This window comes from Rattus rattus, chromosome 6 (genome assembly GCF_011064425.1).
Source record: "Rattus rattus isolate New Zealand chromosome 6, Rrattus_CSIRO_v1, whole genome shotgun sequence".
NCBI classification, from domain to species: Eukaryota; Metazoa; Chordata; class Mammalia; order Rodentia; family Muridae; genus Rattus; species Rattus rattus.
The window spans coordinates 18085882-18097508 of record NC_046159.1 but is presented as its reverse complement, the minus strand read 5'-3'; the positions used below and the strand labels follow the sequence as shown (position 1 = coordinate 18097508).

At 42.6% G+C, this 11627-nt stretch overlaps 1 protein-coding gene across 1 annotated transcript; it reads left to right on the top strand.

Moving 5' to 3' along the window:
* Positions 1 to 4949: 4949 nt before the first annotated feature.
* On the top strand, positions 4950 to 10194 carry Tmem52b (transmembrane protein 52B). The gene is made up of 5 exons (XM_032907356.1): positions 4950 to 5525; positions 6648 to 6691; positions 8704 to 8742; positions 9219 to 9385; positions 9776 to 10194. The coding sequence occupies exons 1-5, from the start codon at positions 5460 to 5462 to the stop codon at positions 10018 to 10020; spliced, it is 561 nt and encodes a 186-aa protein (XP_032763247.1). The 5' UTR covers positions 4950 to 5459; the 3' UTR covers positions 10021 to 10194.
* The last annotated feature ends 1433 nt before the right edge of the window (positions 10195 to 11627 follow it).

Below are 11627 nucleotides of genomic sequence, written 5' to 3'. Positions count from 1 at the left end.
TTATACTTAATCTACTTATTTGTCTGGGGTTTGAGGATATTGTGTGTTTGATGATGTTTCAATAGCCAGGTGTGGTGGCATTAGCCTTTAATCCAGTCCTTGGCTCAGGTAATGTTTCAAGAGGAACTTACATGTTGTGGAAAATGACATGTTTTTGTAGTTTGGAAACTAAAACTCAGAAATAATAGTTAAAATTACTATTAATTATAATATCCAGGATAGTTAAGTTGGCAGAGAGAGAGAGAGAGAGAGAGAGAGAGAGAGAGAGAGAGAGAGAGAGAGAGAGAGCTTGTATGTGTGTAAAAAAACATGGGTGCAAGTGGAGGTCAGAGGGCAACCCAGGTCTCTCGCTGATTAAGCAAAGTTCTCTTATTGGCTAATGCGCGCTCCAGGATAACTATTCTGAAAGATCACAGATTCCCTCCTATATCTGCCCTCCATCTCACAGAAAGAATGCTGAGATTACGGACAGGTTTTTTACCAAATGGGCTTTATGAGTTCTGGGGTTCTTAACTCAGATCCAGCACTTGTATGTGCTTTCATAAAAGTGACCCTCTATCTACTAAACATTTTTGGGGGGAGTTTGAGTATACAAAAGTCTATGATAGATGAATTTTGTTATAAACCAGAGAGAAAAAGGTGGTGGGGCAAAGAGGTTAGATAAGAGAAGGATTGGTAATGTATCTAGGAAGTTACATAGGAAAACCCACCAATACTGACAGTGTATGTAGGACTCTGTATCTCTCCTCCATGCCAAGCCTTGTGTTTTCTCTCTTCTTATGTAGGCTACATAGCACATGCTAAAACCAACTTATTGGCCACTTAAAGTTTCTACTCACAGTTCATAAAACCATACCACAGAGTCAACACAAGCTTATCACAGATAGGCATTTTAAAACCCAATGCCCCTTCTTACCTACTACCTACCAGTGTTTCTTTGCTGGGGAATGAGTGAGTGCCAGAAAGTGAGGTCCTGATTGGACATAGTCCTCAGTTTCCAAAGTGGCTTTTTAATTTTTGATTTTGCTGAGATTCAGTAGAATCTCAGGAAATTACTTATAATGATGATTTCCCTGTGTAATCCTGGCTTGGAACTCACTAGGTAGACAAGACTAGCTCAAACTCACAGAGATCTTCTTGCCTTTTCTACCCAAGTCCTACTATTAAAGGTGACACCATACTACCACACCTGGACTTTTCTCTTGTGCTTAGACCTTTACAGAGATGTTTCCAGGAAACTGTAAAGACCTGAAGGGATCCAGAATGCTCTGTGACACCAGGTGTCACACCTCAGTGGAATGTCATGTCTTTGAGCCTATGTTCTCAGAGCTGTAACCTAAAATGTAGTAAAGGTCACAAGAAATTACTTCAGGCACAGGAGGAACGTGCTGAAGCCTCTCCCTTTGTCTCTCTGGGCTCATCATTAAGATTTAAATAAGCATTCTTTGCTTGCCTATAGCTCTTTGTCTAGGAGTGGGGTCCCATGAGACTTCCCAGTTCCATGTTAGCATATCTACTGGCATTGTCCTTTTGTTCAGGTATAGTTTAGTCACTGAATTTTTGAATTACCATGTGTGTTGTTAATACACACACACACACACAGAGAGAGAGAGAGAGAGAGAGAGAGAGAGAGAGAGAGAGAAATAATCTTCTCCAGGGATGATGGTCAGCCCTGATATACACATACATACATACATACATACATACATACATACATACATACATACATGTATACCATTAAAGAGAAAGAGCACATAAATTTGAGAGGGAGCAGAAGTGAGTACATGAGAAGGGTTGGAGGCAAGACAGGGAAAGGGAAAATTATGCAATTATATTTCAATTAGAATATTTTATAGAAGCATGACTAAACTAATCCTACAGCCAACTAAGAAATTTCTGCCCAAGAGGGCTTGCAAATGGGTGATTGGGTTCTCTGCCAAGATAGCCTTCAGACAAGAATGTTACTATGCAGGCACTTTGATCTCATTCTTGTACAATCCCAAGCAATGGAACAAGCTAAGCTTTATCCATACCTCTGGTCCTGCTGTGAATGTTGATAGGGTGTGTGTGTGTGTGTGTGTGTGTGTGTGTGTGTGTGTGTATGTGTATGTGTGTATGTGTATGTGTGTGTGTCTGTATGTGTTGCCTCGTATTGCTGCTCACATAACTTGTAGTAATGAGCTACATGGCATGTGATCCATACATCCTTCGATAAACTGAACTCTTCTGTCTTGTTTACCTTCCACAAGTTTAGCACAAAGCTCTGAGTTTGATCAACAACACTTCACAAAGGTGGGAATGGAGGCACACGCTTGTAACCCCAGCACTGGGTCAGCAAGGCAAGATCAGAAGTCAAAGTCACCCTTAGCTCCATAAAAAGTTTGAAGTTAGACATGAAATCCTTTCTCTAAGGAGGAAAAAAAACCCCTCCTGTTTAATGCTCTTACTGATTTTCTATGTCTCTGAGGTTAAATTTTAATATCTATGCTATAATCTTGGGTCTTAAAACATAGATGCTTCTTAGTGAAATAGCCAGGGTTTTAGAATAAAACTGACTTCTGCCACTTTCTCCATTCTCGATCATTGGAGATAGCCCAACCCACTGCTCAGTCATGAACAGCTTGATGTTGGTATCTCAGAGTACCAATATCCCTGGTTTCTATTCATTCAGGCATAGAAATGAAGGGGAAGAGGGGGCACCTAACAACCAAGGTCAAAGGAGAATAATCAAAGGAACCACAACTTTGCAATTCTTTGGCTACATTTGTTAGAATGGCTGTAATAACAACTCCCTGAAGCATAGGTGAAGAGGCCAGTGTATGTGCACTTCCCACTGGCCGCAGTCCCAGTGCTTCATAGCATGAGTATAAGCTAATGTTTGACAAGTTTAATGAAATGGGGTTGTGTAGGCTGGTAATGAGAATGTTCTCGACACCCCCATCTCTGTGCCCAGCTCTGTCTTTATGCCTCATGGACCTTGTCTATGAATGGTCTTCCCTTTATCATCTTTTTCCTATTTTTAAAGCTGTGATGGGAACTGTCACAGGGCATTGACACATTACGATCAACAAAGGAAGTTTTTCCTGAGTAGGGGATAAAAAAAGAAATGGTAACAGTAATTCTGAAACAGAAAACAAGGGAGTCATTAACTGAAGCCTGGGCTGTTCAAGCCTGAAGCCTGCGTTGTTCAAGCCTGCTGAGAAGCTCGGGGTCAAGAAAGATGATTGCAGTCATGTGCCTAGAAACTGCCATGGGGGAAAGCCAAAGTAATTGGGAAACCTGTTTGCGCAGGTGAAGGCTGGTGGGGGTAGGAAAAGCAATAACCTGGTTAGGCATGGGAACTGCTCAAGAAAAAGACTATTACGAAGGGATATTGCCATCTAGAAAAGGCTGCTAGAAAGACAGACAGAATAGCGGCATAGAGGATAGTAATGACCCTGCGGATTAGAAGGAACCATCATATGTAAGACGGTTCACTACTCACCTGTCTGATGGCCAAGGAGAACAGAAGAAAACATGAGATTCCTCTGGGACTGGAGTTTATGAGTCAGTCTGTGGATACTGAGAACCAGAGTGCTTTTCCTATCAGATTGAACTGAGTGGACAGAAAGATGGAGCACCTCCAAGATCCCATAGCAAACAAGGGGTCAACAAGAGATTAGATCACACCCCTGAACCATGCTCTTAACACAGGCTGGTTTACTGCCTTTCCCACAAGAAAAGGAAAAGTGTGTGTGTTGTGTGTGTGTGGGGGGGGTGTCATGTGGTTTTCCATTACATGGTGCTTGAATAAAACTATTCCACACAAGATGGCTCCTTGTTCTTGATGTCCTTTCTCTGTGAAACAACAGGCAAGGCTAGTTCAGTGGTCATTTATTATTCTCCCCTGTAGAAGTAGGCACAGGAAGGCCCAGGCCTACTGAAAGGCTGTAACTAAAGTCCTGCTCTCCAGTCCTATAGAATGCCTTCTGCCTCACAGAGGTTTCCATTGAAATTTGGAAAATACTTTTCACTGGAGAGACTATGTTATTAAAAAAACGAATGGATAGAATTGGAGAGAGCAACACTGCATCAGAGAGTCCTCTCACTATTGGCTCTCCTTAGCTGAGAACAGGAAATTGTATTCATCATTCCCACATCATACCATCACGATAAGATCACATGGTTGTGTGGGACCTTGAGTGTGATGGAACTCAGCTGACAACCTCCCCTCATCAGGATCCCACTCCACAGACTCCCCTCTTAAGGACCCACCCTAAAGCCTCTCCTCATCAATTAGAAAGCAGCCGGAATGTAATTTTATTAAGTCTTGTGAAATGGGCATGTCTCTGTAAACAAACCCTTAATGTTCTTACTTAGTACTTTGGGCTGGGCAAAAGATTCCTCCTTAAATGTCAGTCATTTATAAGGCATTCACTGGCCCCATATAATATTTCTTTTATAACCATTTTATATCATTTCCATGTGATGTGCTTATTTTTAAACATGACTTCCAAGTTTTATTTTATTACTGATAATGTCTTTTTTTTAAGATGGAGGTCTTGCTGTTTCCTAGGGTAGTCTCACTTTCCTGAACTAGACCCAAATGATCTTCCTGTCTCAGCCTCCTCAGTAGATGGAACCACAATTGTATGCACTGTGCCTGGTTCTCAAGTGGCAACATGACAATATTGCTTTAAGAGGGGTGAGGACTGAGAAAAAGAGGCAGAGAAACAGGGGGGTTATCTTGGGAAAAAATGTAAAACTATACCTGTGTGTCTGAAACTGAAGTAAGAGGCAGATACCGTTGATAGCACCCATTCCCTACTCTAAAGATGGGGTAGCTTTTTAGCTCATTTGGAATCCCTTAGTTCTTCTGAGTGGCTGCAATAAATGACCCAGAACCAGCAGGGTTGATTATCAACACAGTAAGGGGAGAGTTTCAAGGAGCAAGAAGGGGGATGCCAATCACATGGAGAGGGGGTGGAGGTAGATTGGCAGAGTGACTTTCAGACTTCAGCGGTCACCCAGGAGCCAAGAGTGTGTAACCAGTTTCCCGATGAACACAAGAACACATCTGGCCACTCACAATCTGCCTTTGACCTATTTCAGGTCCAAGTCTCTCATTATAACTAGGGAAAAAAGTCTAATTCAGAGGACAAACACGTTCTTCTTGAATGCTGTTTTATTAGGGGCAGAGGAAAAAAGATGAAATACACAGGAAAGTTTGAGAGCAGAAAGGAAGTGGAGAGGAAGCAAATGTGGAGACCATGTGAAGAGAAATAAGGAGAAGGAAACTGAAAGGCAAGAGGGGACAGAAACCCTAAAATATAAAGTCAAAGGGGATAAGGAGAGGGAGATTGATCATCTACTGCTGAGAAAAAAAACTCTGTTTAGAAATTCTGGACCACCAAGTTCCACATGGCACGGAGGAGGGAAAGGATACAGCAGATGCAGCTGGCGTGACACTTCTGGACCAGATGTTCAGCCTAATGACAGCCTGGGCCCAGGTGTTGATGGCCTCTGGCCTGGTTTATTTCATCCAGGTGAGTTCAGTTGTGAAAAGGTGGGGAGAAATTTTCTTTTGCTTGTTGCATTAGTTATACAGTCTCTAGGAGGAAATGGATGGAGCAAAAACAGATATAGAATCTGGAAGGGAGTGAGAAAAGAGTACGATGGTGTGGTCTCGGAATTGTGTGTGTGTGTGTGTGTGTGTGTGTGTGTGTGTGTGTGTCTGTGTGTGTGTGTGTGTGTCTGTGTGTGTGTCTGTGTCTGTGTCTGTGTCTGTGTGTGAGTGAATGATACTCATAGAGAGAGGGAAAGAAATTAGGACAATCAGAGATAGTCCACGCTGTTGCACCCTACTTTAACAAGGGTGCAGGGTTTACCCAGTGAGTCCCCAGTACCAAAGGACTCCTTAATAATATTTTAAGCAGTTTATTTTACTCCTCTGTGAAGGAAAAACCCATGAGTCACCCATTAGCTGAGAAAAGGGTCAGTATAGTGAGGGATTCTCCACAAATACCAGGGTCAAGTTCACGTAGCTAGGAAGTCTAGCTGAGCAAGACGCTGTGGAAACTAGACTGTGTCACATTCCTGTGCCGGGAGCAGGCTGTCTGCTCTGCTTCCCAGAAACGTTAACCAGTAGGTGAAAATAGAGTTTTCTTATATGTTCTCTTGGTTTCTGCGTCTCCATTTCTTCTCTACCCCTCTTGCTTTTTAACATCTTGTCCCCTCACTTGCTCTTCGTGTGTTGTGAGTTACTGATGTGTTGAAAGCTGGAAAAGAATAGCAGTGGAGCTAGAATTTAATTTTCAACAGGGCAGGGACAAGGAAGACAACTGCAGTGTCCCAGGGGATGAGTCAGAAGACTTGTAGGGTGACAAACTGACACAAAGGTCCATGCATCATTCCCCATGGAATGATGCGCAGCCATGGCCCAAGCCACATAGAAGATCCCTGCTCTTCCAGGAACTTCTGCCTCACAAGATGTAGTTATCAGTCAAAGGAATGATCGATGTCACAGGCCAGTACAGAACAACCCTGTGGCCCCGTCCTCATCTTTACAAGTAGGTCTGACAGGGCGCAGCCATGATGGGTAGTGGATAGGGCTGCTGAGAACTGCAGATGTGACCATTTCCATGTCTGAGATTCTTTCCTTCCCACAGCTTCCTGGGGCCAGAGGCGAGGAGAACTGTGTCAACACTGACCAGTAAGTATCTTAGAGTTCAAGCTAGGAGGACAAAGTGCCAACACCCAAACAGAGGCTAAATGTCAGCAGAGAACCAGACAGCCCCGACTTCCTTTTTTACTTAAATGGTCACCACCTACCCTCCTAGACATGTGTGTCATTGCAAATGCTCAGAATAACCCTACCAAGAGTGCTTTTTATCTTAATTTTTTTTTTTTTTTTTTTTTTTTTTTTGCAAACCAGTCTTCTCATCAACATAGCACACTTAATTTAAACACATGTAGTCAGAAAGACCTGCAAAAGGCTTCTTTAGCTGTGGTTCCCAGTGACTCATCAGGGCAGACTGGGGTCAACAGTCAGTCATTGGCTTCTCTATTTGGGGGATTCTCGTAGCAGCATGCCCACTCCAAATCCCAAAGCAACCTTTGGTTTCAAGTAAGGATGGACAATAACAATCCTGTTTGTGCTGAAGGAAAACACACATTCTGGAATCAAATCATTTCCCTGAAATCAGCTCTGTCAGAGGTGAGGGGAATTAAGTGTTTAGGATCGCCTAGATGACTTGGCTTGTGTATATCTGGTACTGGCTAGGTGACATTGAGGATTCAGATGTTTGTTGCCATTTGGAATCTAAGGTAGAAGTGAAAGAATTTGAACCAATGACAAATGTGAGAAGCAAGATGATACATTGTTTCAGGGAAAAATACAAACTATATTTTCTATGGAACAGTGAGCAAAGATGAAATGCAGAAATGGGTCTCTCTCTCTCTCTCTCTCTGTATATATATATATATATATATATATATATATATATATATATATTAGAAGCCATTTATTTTATTATTTTAATGAAAAAGCTAGTATGTCTTTAAAGGAGCATGCACTCCTCTGTCTACCCTTGACTTGCAGTTTTAGTCTCTCCCACACAGTCCTCCTTGTGAAGCTAGCCTCTCCCTTTTCTCCCTTCCTGTTTGGTCTCAGTGGATGTGCCCATCATTTGAGTTTAGATGTGAAAGTGTAGGCCCTTTTTAGGGGGAGGATGTTGCAAGAACTTGTGAAATACAAATTACAAATATGGCTCCTTTCAGGCCTTCAACTGAAACTTTCCAGATGTGTACATTTTATCGGCCGCATACGCACATGAGTTAGATGTTCGCGTCTGTTTTCAAAACTACTCCTTTGACATTTGTTTGCCTAACTCTTAAGCATCCCCATCTCAGCAGCTCACAGTGGTCATGGGGACATCGTCTTTTCCTTTTCTATCTTATCAGCTTGGAAATAATTCTGTGTCAACAGCTGCAAAATTTGTTGCAGCTGTTTCTCTTCTCCTTCTCTCCATTCCCAGACCCTTCCCCTCAAGAGTACACAGGGATGGGCCTATGGCTCCAGTAGCATATGTAGTAGAGGATGCTCTTTTCAGGCATCAATGGGAGGAGAGGCCCTTGGTCCTGTCCAGGCTTGATGCCCCAGTGTAGGGGAATGTAAGGGGGGGGGAGGTGGGAGGGAGTGATGGGTGGGTGAGGGAGCACCCTCATAGAAGCAGGGAGGAGGGGGGATTGGATATCAGGTTTCTGGAGAGGAAACTAGGAAAAGGGATACCATTTAATGTGTAAATAAAAATATCTGACAAAAGAAAAAATGTAAAACAAAAACCCACAAAAGTTTTTCTTCTCAGGGCCACTCTTTTTAGTGACTATAAAATTGCTTCGCACAGCAATGCCACCTGCATTATAGAACTCCATTCAGTTTGTTACACTGGACTTTTTCCAAAAGTAATTCTTAGCTGGGCATAGTAATACACATCTTTAATCCCAACACTAGGGAGACAAAGGCAGGTAGATCTCTGTGAGTTCAAGGCCAGGCTGGTTTAGGTTGTGAAGTTCCAGGCCAGCAAGGTTACAAAAAAAAAAAAAAAAAAAAAAAAAAAAAAAAAGTCAGTCTTGATGTTTTAAAATTTTATCGTGGTATTAAATATAACAAGATTATTGCAGCTTGCATCATTTTTTATAATAAACTTCATTCTTTGTCCACAGTTGCCTGACTACCGACTGGGTGCATCTCTGGTATATATGGTAAGTTTGAGATATGTAACATCCTCAAAAAGACTTCAGGTGTCCTTTTTTTTTAAAAAAAAGTTTTTCATGTGCTGGCTCTTAGGGTAAATAAGAAACATAGCTATATTTCACAGTAAAGTTTCCTTTGTTCGCCTCTAGCCTATGTGACAATATGCCACGGTTTCCTATTTCAATACAGTCTTTTCAGCCAGCGTCAAAGGATTTTGGTGCCTCTCCCCCGCATGTGCTTAAGAAATGCTTCTGCACAGTGAAGTAAGAAGCAGTCCTTTCAGACTATCTGTTTGCTCTCCTGACTGGCCTAGTCTTGCTGAGATATCAATAACCGATATATGCAAAATGAAACCCTTGGGACTGAAGCTTTATTTGTGTTCTCTAAAAGAACAACAATGATCGCGATCAGACATTAAAGTATATTTATATCAGAGCTGGGAAAACTTGACTACAGCTCGGACTTGACGAGTGGGCTCTTGTAGGCTGCTGGTGGTAGTTGGCGCGCTGCTACTCCTATGTGGTCTGACTTCAGTATGCTTCCGCTGCTGCCTGAACCGTCCGGAAAATGGGGAAGATGGGGCCCCGCCGCCTTATGAAGTGACTGTCATTGCTTTTGACCACGACAGCACTCTCCAGAACACCATTACATGTGAGTCTATTCAGAACACCAAGTTAGGGTTCATGTTTAAAGATGTATTAAACGGTTTGAAAATGCATGTAGGGCAACTTGCGAACTAGCCTTGAGTGTTTGAGAACTGGGTGTAGTTTTCATTTCCAGAAACTGAAGAATGTGGTGACCGGGGCTATCACTGATGCCCGTATTCTCAAGTTTTTGGTTGATGATAAATCGATGAACCTAGTAAAATATTGGAACCAGAGTTTCTTGAAGGATTTCTGTAAAGTTTTTCAAAGGTCAGGGTAACAAGCTTGAACGTGTGTGAAAGACAAAGAGACGTTAGGTGTGATGTAGATCTCTCATGTTTGAGGACATCACCTTTGGATGTCATCATCTCTACACTAACTCTGTCTTCCTTCACAGCTCTTCAGTCTGTGTTTGGCCCCGCAGCACGGAGAATCCTGGCAGTGGCTCAGGCACACAGCTCCCTGGGCCAGCTGCCCTCCTCTGTGGACACACTCCCAGGCTACGAGGAAGCTCTTGGCATGAGCCGCTTCACAGTGGCAAGGTGTGGGCAGAAAGCTCCTGATTTACCCTCTGTCCCAGAGGAAAAGCAGCTGCCTCCCACAGGGAAAGAGTCTCCTGGGACAGAAACCCCATCACACTGATGGGAAAGACGGTGTTCCTGATGTCCAAGGCATCCTCAGGTCTGGAAAGATCCCCAGACACATGAAATCTTTTGGACCACCCAGAAAGGTTCAGGGTACCATCTAGACATTTTTCTATGAACAAGATGGGTTTTCACTCTTCATTCACGACAATATGCTTTTTCTGATACACAGATTTCTAACTGAATTCTAACCCCTTATTCAAAGTTCAAAGTTTGTAGCTCATCTTTAGCTATATTGATTACTACCAGAGCATGGAACATTAAGGTATCTTGAATTCCTTCAACTATGGCATGCATATAAGGTTCCTTTAATCCTAAGATCCTGCAAACTACTCTTCCCTCTGCTTAACTGTTATTCTTGAAGGGAAACACACTTTGAGCACAGCCACTAACATCAGTGCACCGAATCCATGCATCTTTTCTTCTAGGGAACAACCACCATTATGCTGAATCACCATGGCAACTTGGTATGCCATATAATCCCCACCTGGACTTGCATATTGCAAAGCTAGGAATGCTTGCTGATATGAGGGTGGGAGACACTAATATAGTATATGCCACACATCCAAACCTTTCTAACATTTTGGTCTAACCCACAAGTGTGAGACATTGTATAGAGTGCAGAAATGGTCCTAGCAACTTTCCAGTGCTTTGTCCTGCAAACACTCGTGTGTGCGTATGCACACACACACACACACACACACACACACACACACACACACACACACACACACACAAGAGCACACACTCCTTTTAGCTTTGAAAGAAAGCATGTCTCTGCTTCTTTCCTTCTTGTTCTCAGGATGCAAACTTTCACCATGTAGTCTAGAGAGAGACTCATCCTGGCTCTTGAGGTGGGCCATGCTGCCATCTAGTGGAACTATAATGGAAAATGCACTCATTCCTTTGAGGTTCTATGTATGTTCCTTTTCTCAGTGCTACCCTAAGCCTGGATCTTCTTCTGATGGTAGCATCAAAAGTGAGTGCCGGGCTGGAGAGATGGCTCAGTTGTTAAGAGCACTGACTGCTCTTCCCGAGGTCCTGAGTTAAAATCCCAGCAACCACGTGGTGGCTCACAGCCATCTGTAATAGGATCGATGCCCTCTTCTGGTGTGTCTGAAGACAGCGACAGTGTACTTAAATACATAAGATAAGTAAATAAATCTTTAAGGAAAAAAAAAAGTGAGTGCCAAGCTATTCTGGTCATGTACTACTTTCCACAGTACTGCTATTACAATCAAAGGAGTGAGATGTACTCTGGAAAAAACTACTGAGAGAAGTTATTCAAATCCTGGAATAATGATTTTCTCATCTGTAAATTAGACATTATGGTGCACATTCAAGAACACAAATACCCAAGGCACGATTTGTAAAGATATTCCATGCATCACATATTACTCTTCCTGTTGTTATCGTCTCTTCAGTGCCCTGTGGTGACTTCACTGAGAAGTATGTTCTGGTCTGTCCTTTGCCTCTCCGCTATGTTATTGTAAAGCCATAGCTGAAGAGCCTTTATTTTATCAATAAAGATGTGTTGCTTGAGATAAACAGCTGAAAAAAAAATCTAAGGATTTCTCCGAACACACTTTGCAGAGGGGTATTTGA

Bases quoted from the DNA above. Each gene is read 5' to 3' on its own strand.
- Tmem52b (XM_032907356.1), top strand. From the start codon at position 5,460: ATGTTCAGCCTAATGACAGCCTGGGCCCAGGTGTTGATGGCCTCTGGC. The intron at 5,526-6,647 runs GTGAGTTCAGTT...TCCTTCCCACAG, and splicing joins GCCTGGTTTATTTCATCCAG to CTTCCTGGGGCCAGAGGCGA. The intron at 8,743-9,218 runs GTAAGTTTGAGA...GGGCTCTTGTAG, and splicing joins GTGCATCTCTGGTATATATG to GCTGCTGGTGGTAGTTGGCG.